Source organism: Danio aesculapii, chromosome 17 (assembly GCF_903798145.1).
Source record: "Danio aesculapii chromosome 17, fDanAes4.1, whole genome shotgun sequence".
Classification (NCBI taxonomy): Eukaryota; Metazoa; Chordata; class Actinopteri; order Cypriniformes; family Danionidae; genus Danio; species Danio aesculapii.
The window spans coordinates 15,673,479-15,690,334 of NC_079451.1; the positions used below are offsets into that span (position 1 = coordinate 15,673,479).

The window sequence follows — 16,856 nt, forward strand, 5'->3', positions numbered from 1 at the left end:
TTGTGTCAATGGCTGTCATTCAGCACACCAGCGCTAACTCATCTAGCGTTAGGGGGTGAGACGGACCTTGTCATTGAGTCCTCGCCCCCCTGTTGGTACAATGATCATGCACAATGCTCGCACCCCTCTACGCTCCTCTGGTGCTCTGCCAGATGGCACGAAATCCACATCCAGGTTTAATGAATATCTGCAGGATATTAATACAACTGCGGCGCATGTGGCACAGCGTTGACGCTGTTGCCGAGCTGACGAGGATCCACTGGGTTCTGTCACTTTCTTCAAGTTGAAATACCTTCTGCACATTTGTTTAACGAAGCACAGGAGGAAAACTTTTTTAGAGCTGCAACCTTTAGAGTGCTACCAAGTGGCCTGTCATCATTTACGCAGTCTAATGTTGTCCCGACCACATATTATTTTCTTGCGTCCTTAAAAAACGTCAACGGGGGTATTTAGGCAAGCTTCTTTTTTCTGTATTTGCAGATTATTAATACAATTGTAGTTCATGAGGCTCTGCATCATCACTGTCACAGTTGACATGTAGCCACTGAGTTGTTGACACTTTCTTTGGTTTGAAATGCAAAAATGTGTTTAAGAAAGTGCAGGAGGAAAAGCTTATTAAAGGGGCCTGTCATCATTTACTCAGCCTAATATTGCCTCAACTTTTTTTTTTTTAAATTGTTAAAAAGGCAAAAGGAGGTATTTATGTAAGCTTCTTCAATCTAAAAAAAGGTATACTTTTCCATTTAATTAGTGAAATTTAAAAATGTAAATCTGTTTTCTCAAACATGCACCGAAATAAAGAACTTATGCCATTTGTGATCACTTTTTTGTTGAATTATTGCTTAAACATTTATCCAAACTAAACTGTGCATGGCTTGAAGATTTGAAGTCAGAATTATTAGCCTCCCTTAGATTTTTTTTCTGTTTTTCTTTTTTTAAATATTCCCAAATGATGTTTAACAGAGCAAGAAAAATTTTCACAGTATGTCTGATAATATTTTTTTCTTCTGAAGAAAGTCTTATTTGTTTTATTTCGGCTAGAATAAAAGCAGGTTTTTATAAAAAAAAAAAAACATTTTAAGGTCAAAATTGTTAAGCTATATTTTTTTCGATAGTCTACAGAAACAAACTATCGTTATGCAATAAATTTCCTAATTACCCTAACCTGCCTTATTAACCTAGTTAAGTCTTTGAATGTCACTTTAAGCTGTATAGAAGTGTCTTGAAACATGTCTAGTCAAGTATTAATTACTGTCATCATGGCAAAGATATAATAAATGAGTTATTAGAGATGAGTTATTAAAACTATTATGTTTAGAAATGTGTTGAAAAGATCTTCTCTCTGTTAAACAGAAATTTGTGAAAAAATAAACAGAGGGCTAATAATTCTGACTTCAACTGTATATAGCATGTTAAGTGAATTTACGGCGGATAAATCACTGACAACCCAAACAGCCAATTAGGTATTTATTTATTTTAGCCTAAAGTGGCAGTTGGAATTTGGGACATTCCACCAGAAATGGACATTTTCACTTTCACTTATAATATGGCTTTACTATAAAGCTTGTCCTCCTCAAAAAAAAAAAAAACATACAAAAACAAGCATAAAATCAAACAATTCAGTGATGGAACACATCCTTGATCACTGTAAGCTTCTCCTCTTTTCTCCTCCTTTTATGTTAAATTTAATACAAATGTGACAGGACTGACAGAAACAAGGGGACAACTGTAAATGTATTTGTATTATATATTTCTAGTATTTATTTGTAGAATTTTTTTATAATTTTATGTTTTTAATCATGTTTTTGATGATATGACTAATAACAACTTAAACTTGCGATTTCTTAAGTATTTTTTTTCTAAATAACAAGTTTTTAGCATAACAACTATTTAAGCTGTAGGGTGTATTGGCCTGAGCACAATGACAATGAGAGTTTGTACATTTGTAAAGAGTTTTTAATAAAGAACAAAAATCTGAGAATCAAATGAATGACATATACCTTTACAGAACAGCTCAGAGAAATCAACCATCAGTCCATTTTAGAAAATTTTGGGTTGAAAAACTTTTTATTCACTGTATTTATGTTTTTATTTCAGGGACAGATAATGTAGGTTTCTTGTAGAATGTCCCATTTACCATTTTGTTCATAAAGCTTACTGAGCTGCCTGTGACATGGATAGCATTTGTCATCGTTTCACGCATCAGGCCTGTGACAAAAAGGCCTCATTTCCTGGTAGTCAAAGAGAGGATAGTAAATAGGGTTTTCAGAAATGATCTGTGATTTAGAAATGAACAAGTACTGAAGCAGACTGCAATGCACAACCACCAATGATCATACAAAAGCAAAATATCTGTAATTCTGCACAAAACACAAGGAATGGTATGGGTATGGGCTGGCTGTTCGAAAGACAAAAGTGAAAGAGTTAAAATATCGATTTTTTTTTTTATTCAATTTGTTATTTTATACCTTAATTACTTGTTTTATTTAAATGTAAAAGTTTTATACATGAACTCAAAGCTTGTTTTGTTTGCGTATGCATAAAGGATCTACGATCTGTTTACGATTTTAACAAAACAACCTGCTAAAAAAGCATGCATGCTGTTTTGTTTCCAGATGATGAAACATTTGAAGTAATCAATGCAGATATCATCAGGTTCATAAGCGAACTGTCTGCTTTTACCCGCCCTTGAAAAACTGTGGACATGATTAAGTAATCACTGTCATGCAGGCTATTGTTTGGAGGGCTTTTACTGTTATGTAGCTTAAAAATAGTTTGAATGCTAATTTATTTGTTTCACTGATTAATTGTAATTATGTTTATACAGTATATATGATGGAGGCTATACAGTGAGATTGTTTAATGTGTGTACCTGAATATTGCTAGACTCCCAGAAAACCATAAAGCATTATTTATTTCATGTTTATCTTTGCTTTACTGTATTTCTCAATACTTGTGATTGGTTTATTATATTTTATGAATATGTTCTTTCTTACAAAATCATCCCAATTAATCTAATATCATGAGTTCTTTTCAAATAGAGCTATTTTAGTCACCTGATGAAATTATGAAATTATAAAGTGGCTTCTGGGTCCAAGCAATCTATCAAACTGTATGGGGAGGCTGAACAAACTTTTACAAAGCGATGTAATACTTTCGAAAATCACGATTGCTATATGTATATGCAGAATGACTAGATGACCAGAATTTTTTTATAAATTGTTCACCATAATTTTATTTAAAATTCACTTTAATGTGTGATATGACTAAAAGTGGTCATAAACGAATATTTTCTCAATTCAAATGAGTAGCAGCTTGGACCCGGAAACAGTATTTCATACATCACGACTTAACAAGCGGATATCACAATATAAATTGGAGGAAAAAAGTATCACAATGTCATTCCAATATCATGCAGCTCAATTTTTCTATTTTGGGTTTTGGGTAAACAGACTTTCAATGGAAGGACCGAAATCTTGCAGATTTAAAAGAAAAATTACCTTATTTTGTGTTCTGAAGATTAACGAAAGCCTTACAGGTTTGAAACAACATAAGCATGAGAAAATGATGACAGAATTTTGTGTTTCACAGAAGAAACTTTGTAGAATCAAAAACAACTATATATATATATATATATATATATATATATATATATATATATATATATATATATATATATATATATATATATATATATATATATATATATATATATATATATATATATATATATATATATAGTTTATACAGTTGAATACAGAATTATTAGCCCTCTTGAATTATTAGTCCCCTTGTATATTTTCCCCAATTTTTCAACACATAATATAAACATAATAGTTTGTATTAACCTTCAGGGAGTGACCATGGTCATGGTAATTCACACTTGGGGAGACAAAAGACACTCCCCCACTGTCTAATGTTCACCCATCAAGGCCATTGTAAAGCAATATCCAGCTGCAAAAGCTAGCCCAAATTAAATGCTTGTTGTATTACTTGCTTTAGTATGACCATCTTTACACTCTGTGTAAACAATATACAGTAGTCAGCATATATAAGAACACCCCTCACAAATCTTTTAAATTCATATTTTTAATAGGAAACTATACAATATTAAGCTTTACAACATAATTTAAAAACATATAGTTAATTTTATAAACATAATAGTTTGTTCTGACAATCAAAAAGAGTATTACTTAAGGCTGCTAAAAATATTGCCCTTAAAATGTAAAAACAAAGATTATTCTAGCTGAAGTAAAAAATAATTCATAGGAGGGCAAATTTTTTTTATTTCAATTGTATTAAGTTTGCTAGCAAAACAGATATTATAACTAAAATATTCTCAAATAAATCTTATCCATTAAAACTCTCACTTGTTGTCTGTGCTTGCAGTCTACTGTGATGAGCCGCAAGGAGATCGAGCAGGAGTATGAGGGCCTGGTGAAACGCTCCGAGCAGCTGCTCTCCTCAATGCAGAAGAAGAAGCAGGAGCAGGAGGAGACGGAGAGACTCAAGCGCATCCAGGAGGAGATGGAGAAAGAGCGCAAGAGACACGAAGAGGAGGAGCAGTTACGCAAACAGGAGGAAGATGACCGCCGCATGTGAGTCACGGATAGGATGAACCGTACATTAGGTCAGAGTCCCAGTGCATTTGAAAGAAGAACAGGAGCTGAAAAAAAGATGGGTGTGGGAGGGGATTGGCAGAGAGATTAATACATCACTGGAGGGTTCGGCTTGACCTGCTCTCTCTTATGCATTCTCCAGAGTCTGCTGTCATGGATAGCATCTGTCATCGTTTCACGAATCAGGCCATGATGATATTTCTATGTTTATAGTCTTGTCAAAGAATATTTAGTTCCACACCAGCATAAGCAACAACAGCAACTTCTGTTGGGCTGCTCATTTTGTTTGGTGCAGCTCATCCACCTTGGAGCCCTTGCGTTCGGGTGTCTTAATTGTGTGGATATGACAAAAGTGTTTGAACTTGGCATGCTTGGTGTGATTACAAAAAAAAACTAAAAACTTTTGGTTGGACAATTAAAGTGAAACTGAACATCGGTGAACACCAAAGAAGCACAATATTAGTAAAATGTGTGTAAAACAATACAATTGACCTGTTATTTTAGCATTCACACTGTCATTTTTAAGATGCAAAACAAAAAAATAAAAATAAATATACAGTAGTCAACATTTAAAGTGCATAAAAAAACGTTTTTCTGGCGTATCTAAAGTCAAGAATGGATGTTGTTGAATAGATGAAAGGTGTTGATTCACTTCAAATGTTGACTACTGTGCATACAATATGTATAGAAGTTGAGCTTTTGCTTTGTATTTTAAAAACGACAGTCTGAATGCTAAAATACTCAGGCCAATTCAATTCAGTTCATCTTTATTTCTATAGCGCTTTTACAATGCAGATTGTGTCAAAGCAGCTTGACAGAAGTTCTAGTAAATAGAAACTGTGTCAGTCCAGTTTTCAGAGTTGAAGTTCAGTTTAGTTCAGTTCAGTGTAGTTTACTTTTCACTGCTGAAAGTCCAAACACTGAAGAGCAAATCCATTGAGGCGCAGCTCCACAAGTCCCAAATCAAGCAAGCCAGTGGCGAGGAACATACTTCACCATTTGACGAAAGTGAAGGAAAAAAACCTTGAGAGAAACCAGGCTAAGTTTGAGGATGACTATTTCATCTCTGGCCAATCTTCTTGTGCAGAGCAGCAGTCTAGGTGCTTTATGTGTATGCTAGTGCAAAGAGATGTCTTTAATCTAAATGTCTTTAATCTAGTTTTAAACTGACAGAGGGTGTCTGCCGCCCAAACTGTGCTAGGAAGGCTGTTTCTAGAGTTTAGGTGCCAGATATGAGAAAGATGTATGGCATACAGTTGATTTTGATATTCTGGGAATATCAAAATCAATTCTGAGACTAAATGCTTTCTTTTTTGGTCCAGATCAAACAAACTAACACAACCGAACTACTGTATAGTGTGAACACACCTTTATACATTACTTTATAGTTTAGTTCCTCAATGATTGTGGATGTCCCTGAGTGAAATATATATGCACTAGAAGACAATTTTTTTTGTTTTGTATCTCACAAATGGCAGCGTGAGTGCTACAGATAAAAATTAAACATTTGTTCTGTTTTTTTTTGCCTTCACAAATCGCACAGTATATTCATTCATTTTCCTTCGGCTTAGTCCCTTTATTCATCATGGGTCGCTACAGTGGAATGAACCACCAACTTATCCAGTGTATGTTTTACACAGCGGATGCCCTTCCAGCTGCAACCCAGTACTGGGAAACATCCATACACACTCATTCACACACATACACTACGGCCAATTTAGTTTATTCGATTCACCTATAGCGCATGCCTTTGGACTGTGGGGGAAAACGGAGCACGAGGAAGAAACCCAGGCCAACATGGGGAGAACTTGCAACTCCACACAGAAATTCCAACTGACGCAGCCGGGACTCAAACCAGCTAGCTACTTGCTGTGAGGTGTCAGTGCTAACCACTGCACCACTGTGCCACCTCATTTATAAGTTACAAAACAAAAAAAAAGTGGCTTTATAGTTTTGGTCTTTGATGATTGTCTAAAGGTTGTCATTTTAACTACAAGAACTACATTTTAGCTTCTCGGGAGACTTTGTTTAAGGTACACTGTAAAAATGCTTGGTTACATACATTTAATTCATGTTGGGGCAACATGAAGGAATTAAGCTAACTTCTTAGGGCCCTATCATACACCCGGCGCAATAAGGCGTGCTATTTGTTGCTATTTTCAGACCAGCGCAACTGTTATTTTCACATTTTGTGCCACGTAGTTTAAATAGCAAATCAGTTGCGGCACTTTGTGGACTCATTGGTGTGCTGATCTACAATAAGGAGGTGTAAAAAGGAGGTGTGTTAAGGCATATTGTTGGCGTGTTGCTATTTTGAAAAACTGAAATAGACTGCGCCATTGACCAACTAAAAGCTGGTCTAAAGTCCAACACAGAGCTTGTTAATTATGCGCCTATGCAGGTCCAATTGCTTACACATTGCTTAATACACACAGGATGTACAGCAATACATAAATATCTTTACATACGAAAAAAAATTAAAGGATTAAAATGTTACAAAAATGATTCTTTTCTACATAAATATAAACGCCACTGTCTCCATGCTGCCTTCATCTCGGGGAGCTTTTTTCAGTTTATTTATGACAATTTGCATTCGTAATATGTTATTAATATTATAATCAGTATTATTTATTATATGCATATTTATATTTGTTTTATACAAGCTTAGATTTGTCCACCTGTCGAGTTTTGGAGATGAATGCATCACCATATGGGACAATTGGACTTGTGTTTGGCTATAACTCCACACTTCATTATTATTGTTCATTTATTTGTTTGCTGGAAATTAGAACTGAATTTACAAATAGTTTTGAAACAAATCTTTGCTCTTAAACAACTAAATTAAATATGTAGGCTAATAGATTTCTTGGAGTGTGTAAAGTACCGTTCCCTTATCCAAGAAAGTAAAGAAGTAAAGTATAGAGTTAAAGTAAAGAGAAAGTAAAGAGGCAGAATGGAGGAGGCTTTTTCTTTATCCTCGTGCAGATGGCCTGTTTAACTGTTTTCTCACTAGTGAAGCATTCAGTTTTTCCACTTACAAATTCCATCATGTAAATAGCAAATGCGCAAAATGCACAACTGACTCTTAAAGGGACTGGGCAATGAGACTCTGATTGGTTTAATGCACATTATGCTCAAAACACACCCATAGCTCATAAAGAGAACAAGCACAACCCTGTTGTCAGGGCGCAAACTGCATTTTTTCCGTCCTTAAAATAGAAAAATGGATTCTAACATGCTCTTAATGCTTTTGTGCCATGCGCTTTAGACTTTACACCTAAATTGTTAAAATAGAGCCCTTAGCTTTTACAAATTGAAGTGGATTAAGCATAAAACAATTAAGCCCCCCCCCCAAAAAACCAAAAATTGTGTCACTTCAGCTTATTTTAAATAAGTAGTTTGAACAAACAGCAAACATTTTTGTTGTGGTAATAGAGTTAGATGATAGCTGAGGCGATACAGGTGCTGTTTCTGTTTGTACATAATCTAATATAGTATTTCTGTATAAAGAGACTCTGAATTCAATAAACATTTTCATATTTGTTCTAATTTTAGAGGCTAACTCTAGGAAAATTTTGCTCAAATCTAAATTTTTTTGTCCAATTTGTTCATGAAGATTTGCTATACGACCTCAGGCTGAACAGTCATAGAAAAATTAATGAACTTTTAAGCCATTCTGCATCCACATTTCATTGTGATTCTGTCACTTTTACATACTGGTAGGTTTTTTTTTTTGGCCACTCAGTATGTCAGACGCTTGTGGAGGAGTCAGAAGACTGACAGCGAGGTGTTGAACTCATCAGTATTACAGTGACAGCTCGATACAAGCTTAACTTAAGGAGTCATACTATAAATATTTAAAAAACGTTGCCCTTTTTTTCCCCCTTATCCTTGCCTTCTATCTACTTATCACCTGAATTTCCAAGAATTTGCTGGCTTTTGTATAAATAGTGTCTTCAGTTGCTGTGCTTACCTCTGTATGACCTTTATATTATTGCTCTCTGTGAGCTATAGCTTGCTGTTTTTTAGCATTATTTCACACGTCTGTCGATTCAGGACTGTGAGGATCAGTGCACACTGGAATCTGTAAAATGGCATCAGAATTGAGCACCAATGAATAAGCTATTTTTTTTCTGATCAAAATTGAGATTTAAAATGTGATTTACTACTTAATAAACGAGCTACAGGTTTGATGTGGTGGTTTTAACAGCACCGCAGAAAGACCAAGCATAATCGCAAAGGATGCTACCGTTTATTTGAAAAATGAAGTTGTCAGTTATCATGACATATTAAGTAAATAATTACAATATTTTTATTTTTTAAGGTTTGTTTTTAGTGCAAAAACATATCAGAAATTTACATTGAGTAATAAGATAATATCCATCATTCAAATATTTCATTTAAATAAACAAGTAAACAAACTAATAAATAAATAAGGACACGAAATACAAAATTCATTTACAAAAAGGCAGCTTTCATTTCTTTTGTCCAGGGTATACCTAGGGCTGGGCGATTTGGCCTAAAATCAAAATCTCGAGTAATTGAACATTTTAACTCTATTACGATTGATAAACGATACATTTATTTATTTATTTATTTATTTATGCTCTCATATTACAAGTGAGAGATTTTTGAATGAAGGGTGCATTACTCGATTTCAAAATAATTAAAGGAAACACAAACTATTTACTATCTATGATTATTTATTGAACATAAACGTTAAACAACTGAAATCTTCTGTAAACAAATATTTCAATGTAAATAATAATTTTATTGTAATGGAAAATACACCATCTCGAGGCATCGCTGCTGCAGCTTCCAATCATTTTTAATGTAGTGCAAACGTGCGACGTGTAGTTAAATTTTTTGAGAGGTGCGCGGGTACAGGAATGTTTACATCAGCCTTAACAGAGCAGGGTCACATGACTCCACACGGGTTAGGGGAAGTTATTGAAAAAATTGACCTGAAAAATTTTGATCGATTATAGGTTCTGAATGTCGAAATAGTTTTCGATTAATTGCCCAGCCCTAGCTATAACTACAGTATTTTAAATTCAATTACATTTATTTAATATAAAATCTTAAACACACTGCAAACTATTTTACAGTACATCAGTAAACGACTGACAATAACCTACATTAAGGTTAAAACAATGACAGAAAACAGTTTTGCTAGTGCAACGTGCAAAGAGCACGAATAATCTGAAAGACTCAACTAGAAAACCTTTACATTTAGATTGTTACATTTTTCACATTGTTCAAGGTAATGTGCTTACGAACTGTCAGAGAACTGTCAGAAACTATATGCTTTTTACTATATCTGATAGTGGATTAAAATAATTGCAGATTTTGCTGTTGGAAAACTGCACCTTTTCAAATAGCAGTTTACAAAGATTATTTGTGCAGGCCTAATATATTCCTTTTTAAATTATTATTGAACCTGTGAGATTTTCATTAACAAGTTTTAGAATTGGGCAGCACGGTGGCTCAGTAGTTAGCACTGTTGCCTCACAGCAAAAAGGTTGCTAGTTCGAGTCCAGGCTGGGCCAGTTGGCATTTTTGTGTGGAGTTTACATGTTCTCCCTGTGTTCGCGTGGGTTTCCTCTGGGTGCTCCAGTTTCCCCTACCATCCAAAGACATGCGCTATAAGTGAATTGGTTGAACTAAATTGGCCGTAGTGGTTGAGTGTGTGTGTGAACAATGTGTATGGGTGTTTCCCAGTACTGGGTTGCAGATGGAAGGGCATCCGCTGCCTATGCTCTTCATTCCGCTGTGGTGACCCCTGATAAATAAGGGACTAAGCCTTAGGGGCTAAGGAAAATGATTGAATGACGTTTTAGAATTGGTAGTGCACTGCCACTGTTAACCTCAGTTAGGTTTTTCTTCTTTTTTTTTCCTTGAAAGAAATTAATATTTTACTCAGCATTCAGTGTTCAAAAGTGACAGTGACGGTAATGTTACAAAATATTTCCATTTAAAATAAATGCTGAACTTTCTGTGCTCTATATAATCCTGAAAAAAGTCATTAGACTTTCCACAAATAGGTTAAGCAGCACAACTATTTTTCTAATCAAATTAGCATAATAAAATGATTTCTGATGACTGCTGAACATTAAACTTACCATCACAGCTATTGTAACTTAAGTCATTAAACCTAAACAGGAACATATCATGAAATACTTAAATTAAAAACATTTTTAGAATCAGTATGTTAGTTTTAAAGATGTCTATAAGCTAGTGTGCTCCAGAACAGTCACACTTGCGTTTAGAAGATATAAACATTTAATTAACAGTTCCGCTCTTCCGCCTAAATGAATCAATGTCACCTTATACTTTAGATTCCCATCAATTCTTCACCAATCAAATGCTCTCTTGTATCTGACATGCCCCGCCCACTTCAAGACACTTCTCATTCTCTTTTTATTTGATTTGCCTGAGCTCAACCACTCTCATTGGCATAGCTGTGATAAAAACGAAACGCTATTGGCTGTTTGAAACGCTAAGGGCAGGAGCTACTCTGTGCTCCGCCCTCTCTTCATGTTTCAGTTGAGGTTACGTCAAAGCTCAAATAAAAAATGCAGATTTTAAAGCACTTTACGGGACCTTTAAATATCATATCTCAATAGTCATATTATAATGTAAAGGAAATTATAATGTAAAATGAATATTTAATTGTAAAAATAAAAATGTCTGTAGTGTAATGCAAATCACAGCTTCACAGTGAGCCACAAAAGTTTGAACTGAAATAATATCATTAATGTACTGAATGTATGGAACAAAATCAATGCCAAAGTACTGAACTAAAAAGCTTGTCAAATAGCTCACACTGAAAAAAAATAATACAATTAACAAGTGCTTGCATTTTAATGACTTGAATTGCCAGGGTTTGTATTTTTAGGTCCTGAAATGTATCATTTTTAACATAAGCTGTTTATTTAACATAAGCTATTTATTTAAGCTGTGAATATTTCAATTAAACTATTTCAAACACATTTTTTGTTGAAAAATATGATGCATGTCTGCGCCAATAGCCTAGTGGTTAAGTGCACCGACATAAAGCACCAGGGCGCTCACTGCGACCTGAGTTAGTTTCCCAGCTCGAGGTCCTTTGCAGACTCCTCCCATCTCTCTGCTTCCATTACTTTAATTTTTGTAACCTCCTTTGTCCTTTCCAATTAAAGGTGAAATACTAAGATGTTTTGGACATTCATATTTGCCCTAATGTAACAGAAGCCAGCTGGTGATCACGTAAACCTCACTCCTCAGATCTCAAGAGGTGATCCTGCGACAAACGTTGTTCTGCATTTGAGCAGTTGTCCGGTATCACTGGGAATGGTGGGACTACATGTACATAAACCGTCTTTTGACAAATATGATGTTTAGGCGTGAAACGAATACCAGTTTCAAGGTTTACCGCGGTTTCAAGGTTTCTGTTATACCATTCCTAAGGTATACAGTATATAAGTTTTTTTTTTCACAACTATTTTATTTCATTATTTACGGCATCAGTATCTTCAGCAGGAGAGGAACCTCTACATCAAATCTACTGGTTCAAAATATTTTAAATGTTTGGTCAAATTAAATATATTGTGTTTAATGGGGAAAAGTTGTTATTTTTTACCCAGATATTTAAAATCAACTGATTTTGGAGCAGTAATCACAAAACCATGACACTGTGAAACAGTGATATTTTTATCCAAGGTTATCATACCGTCAGAATCTTATACCGACCCATGCCTAATGATGTTACACATTATCTCCATCTCTGTTAACCCTATTAACCTGTTTATCCAATGTCTGATTTTTTTCAGTTTGTGCTATTCAACAAGCTTTTTATTTCAGTACTGTTGGCATTGATTTTGTTTCATATAAACATTATGATCCCCCTCTTCCCCATTTATGTTTTCAAAATCTCCATATTTTCAAGATCTCATGTTTGGCAAGCATCAACATGTCAACATCTGAATGCAACAGCAGCAACAACAAGATGCAAATGAGCTGTTTTTGAGATGTATATAAATATATAGTTCTTTTGATATGAAAATTCTAACATTTTGGTAACTGCGCTCCTCAACAATGCTCCCCAGCACACTATTCAATTTCACCTGCCATTGAAGGGCACGGCAAACACTAGATTCAGTCCACGCTTCTCTTTGTGACAATTGTGAATCCACCTGTGGGTGTTTTGGCGTCCCCTTCCTGCGGGCCATTGATCAAGAGTAAACTCATTAACCGCTCTCTCTCTCTCTCTTCAGGAAGTCTGAGATGGAGCAGAAGAGGAAGCAGGAGGAAGAGGAGAGGAAGAAAAGAGAAGAGGAAGAGCGAGTCCTGCAGGTGTGTATGTGTTGTGCGCGCTCCCTCTGTGTATTGATCCCTCTCCTCCGCTGACTCCTTCGGCAAAAGCAAATGCCCACTCCGTCTCACGCTGGCATGTTCAGAGCCGGTCGGGACTGGCTGTTCTGCAGGCATAATCATGACTGTATTGAGCTGCCACAGCGGCCTGTGGGTTTATTCATCAGCCCCTGCTTACCTCCTGGGGCTGGATTATGCTGCGTCTGCGGAGTCAAAGTCCTCTGTCCTCTCTCTCTTTCCCTCCCAATGGCGATGCTGTGTTTGGGGGCTTGGCTGGCTTTTCTTACACTGCTCCCTGTAGACAATTCACCCTGCAGAGACGCTTTGTAGCCCATGGTGACCCGAGAACTGTTGCGCATGATTATTGGCTTTAATGTTCTGTTCTGTCGCTAATAATTCTTACTGTCTTGTTGCTTTTTTTTTAAATTTCACTTTATTTATGACAGTTGTTATTATAATTGTTTCAGTTTACAATGCATTGAGTCATTTGGCAGACTCTTTTATCCAGAGCGACTTTTAAAATTAGGACAATAAAAGGAATCAAAGCAACAGCATGTACTGTAAATAATGTGGCTGCTATCGCGTAGGCAAATACCAATGAAAAGTGATGGTTAAGAGAGTAAGAAAAGTTTCACAGTATATCAAATATATATATATATATATATATATATATATATATATATATATTTATTTATTATTATTATTTTTTTGTTTGTTTCTTCTAGATTAAACTAAAATTACTTTTAGTTTGGCTGTAATAAAACAAACAAAAAAAATCAATATTAAGAGGGTCAATATTATTAGCCCCCTTCAGATAGTATATATTTTTTTCAATTGGCTACAGAACAAACAAGTGTACTACTTGCCTAATTTACCTAACTTATAGTTAACCTATAGTTAACCTAATAAGTTAAGCTGAATTGCTAGTATCTTGCAAAATAACTAGAAAAATATTCTGTACTGTCTTCTGTACTGTCGGATGCCCTTCCAGCAGCAACTCATGTCTGGGAAACCCATACACACTCATTTGCGCACATACACACATTATGGACAATTTAGCCTACCCAATTCACCTGTACCGTATGTCTTTGGACTGTGGGGGAAACTGGAGCACCCGGAAGAAACCCACGTGAACGCAGGGAGAACATGCAAACTTCCACACAGAAACGGCAACTGACTTAGCCGAGGCTCGAACCAGCGACCTTCTTGCTGTGAGGCGACAGCGCTACCTACTGCGCCACTGCGTTGCCCCAACAGCAAATATTTAAAAATTAATTAGTTTCACAGGAGGGCTAATAATTTGCTGTACTGGAAATATTGTAAGTACTGGAAATATTCCTCAGAGATTTTGGTCCATATTGACATGATAGCATCACGCAGTTGCTCCAGATCTGTTGGCTGCACATCCATGATGCGAATATCCCCTTCCTCCACATCCCAAAGGTGCTCTGTTAGATTAAAATCTGGTGAATGTGGAGGCCATTTTAGTACAGTGAAATCATTGTCATGTTCAATAAAATAGTCTGACATGATTCGTGCTTTGACACGTTTGGTGAGTTATCCTGCTTGAAGTAGCCATCAGAAGATGGGTACACTGTGGTCATAAAGGGACGGACCTGGTCAGCAATGATATTCGTTTAGGCCGTGTTGTTGACACGATGCTCAATTGGTACTAAAAGGCCCAAAGTGTGCCAAGAAAACATCCTTCGCACCATTACACCACCACCAGTCTGAACCATTGCCTTTCTATCAGCTTAAACCAGTCTGCCCATTCTCCTCTTACCTCTGGTATCAACAAGGCATTTGCGCCGACAGAACTGCCACTCACTGAATATTTTCTTTTTGGACCATTCTCTATAAACCCTAGAGATGGTTGTGTATAAAATTCCCAGTAGATTATGAAATACTCAGACCAGCCCATCTGGTCCCAACAACCATGCCCTGTTCAAAGTCACTTAAATCTTCTTTCTCTTCATTCTGATGCTCAGTTTGAACTGCTGCAGATCGTCTTGATCATCTCTACATGCCTAAATACATTGAGTTTCTGCCATGCGATTGGCTGATTAGAAAATTGTATTAACGAGCAGTTGGACAGGTGTACCTAATAAAGTGGCTGGGGAGTGTATATACTTTAAAAACCAAACTTAGAAAACTTTTTTTATTTAAAGATCCATATATATATCTTGAATGATAAGGGTGCTGTTGATGTTGTTTTACTAAATGACAAATAAAATCTGTATGGTTTTTATAAACTGGTAACTGTTGAATTACAAATGGGGTGTAAATGAATGAATCTGTCATGCTGACTCTGATAACTGTCTAAACAATTATCTAAGTATATCTAAGTCTTAAGTATATATTTAATTATATATTAAATAAAGAGACATAAATATTAAGTCTCTCTCTCCCTCTATCTCTCTAGTTTATATACAAATTAAACATTTTCTAATATATTTTTACAATTAAAAACCACTACATTAATAAAACCTTTTCCTATGCACATTATATCTTGCTGATTAGTCCAACAAAGCCAAACATTTATTCAATATTATGCACTTTAATTAATGTGAAGATAATTCTGCCATTGCTTTTGAGTCTATCTTATATTCTTGTTCTACTTTAAGAATAATTGCTACTGTGACCTTTTCTACTACCAGTCTTTTATTTATCTTGTTCTTTGCTATTCTGAGGCACCCTTTGTGTCATGTTCTATTAAATATGTGTATGTGTATGTGTATGTGTGCGCGTGTGTGTGTGTGTGTGTGCGTGTGTGCATGCGTGCGTGTGTGTGTGTGTGTGTGCGTGTGTGCATGCGTGCGTGTGTGTGTGTGTGTAGAATCACAGATGTATGTAAATGTATCCAATTGCTTAAATCATTCAGAATACTATAAAATGTTACCAGTGAAATGTGCTGCTCAATGATGGTAAACACCAATTGATGATATGCACAAATTGTTTTTAAGCCAGCTGCAAAACATTCAGTGAAACGCCACTTGTAGATGTGGCTATATCCTTAATTTTTTGAGCTTCAACAGCATCATAAGAGTAATAACTATTTTATAGTGAGTAAATTGTCTTACCTAGCATTCATTTAGTTGTTCAAATGCAAAACGAGATAGAAAAGATGCAATTTAAAAACAATGAGGGGACAACAGCTAAGCAGAGAGCACAGAAGCAATAATTTCAACAACAAAGGATAATTTTGTGTTAGTACCAAGCCTGTTGATTAGCAGGAGGTATATTTCAGTGCTGCAAACGTTATATTTACAGATGCTATGTTAATGTCATGTTAATGCTATGTCCATTACATAGAAATCATGTTGTGTAGACATTATTAACTACACTTACATGACATTTACACCATATGTATTTCTTTACATACAAAATGTCAGTCTAAAACAGCTGGAGTTGTAGCTGACTGCTGTGTGCAGATGCTGAGTGGTTTATGTTTATAGAAAGCAATATGTTCAAGTCGGCAGGATTTGATGTAATATAGCGCTTCTAGTCTGGTGTGTGACCACCCCCCAATCCCCCCATGCCTTTTAAAGGGGCCATAGAATGCATTGATTCACTATGTTAAATTGTTCTCTGATATCTACATGGGTTTGTTCCTTAGGTGGGGGCAACAGCTCTACATAAATGGTTTATATGCTCATTTATAACCAAAGGAATTAGCCCTAGAGTGAAAAGCTTGGTTTGGGCCATATTTGGAATGATTGTGAATATTAATGAGCTCTGCTCTGATGCTCCCAGCTAGTTTCAGTGCCTTATGCCCTTGTTAAACGACGTGGTAGAGGGTTGTATTTTAGCTAGAAGGAAAGAAATTGAATGAAAGCTTGAGTTGTGTTGTGGATAAATTTAGGCTAATTTATTATTGTACTCGAT

General features: G+C 35.6%; 1 protein-coding gene across 2 annotated transcripts in view; it reads left to right on the forward strand.

The window, feature by feature from the left end:
- Positions 1-16,856, forward strand: part of myo6b (myosin VIb) — a 149,522-nt gene that overhangs the window by 95,084 nt on the left and 37,582 nt on the right. For both annotated transcript variants that reach the window (XM_056476720.1, XM_056476719.1), the window contains exons 26-27: positions 4,390-4,598; positions 12,875-12,953. In XM_056476720.1, coding sequence (XP_056332695.1) covers positions 4,390-4,598; positions 12,875-12,953 — 288 coding nt within the window. The remainder of the gene's footprint in view (positions 1-4,389; positions 4,599-12,874; positions 12,954-16,856) is intronic.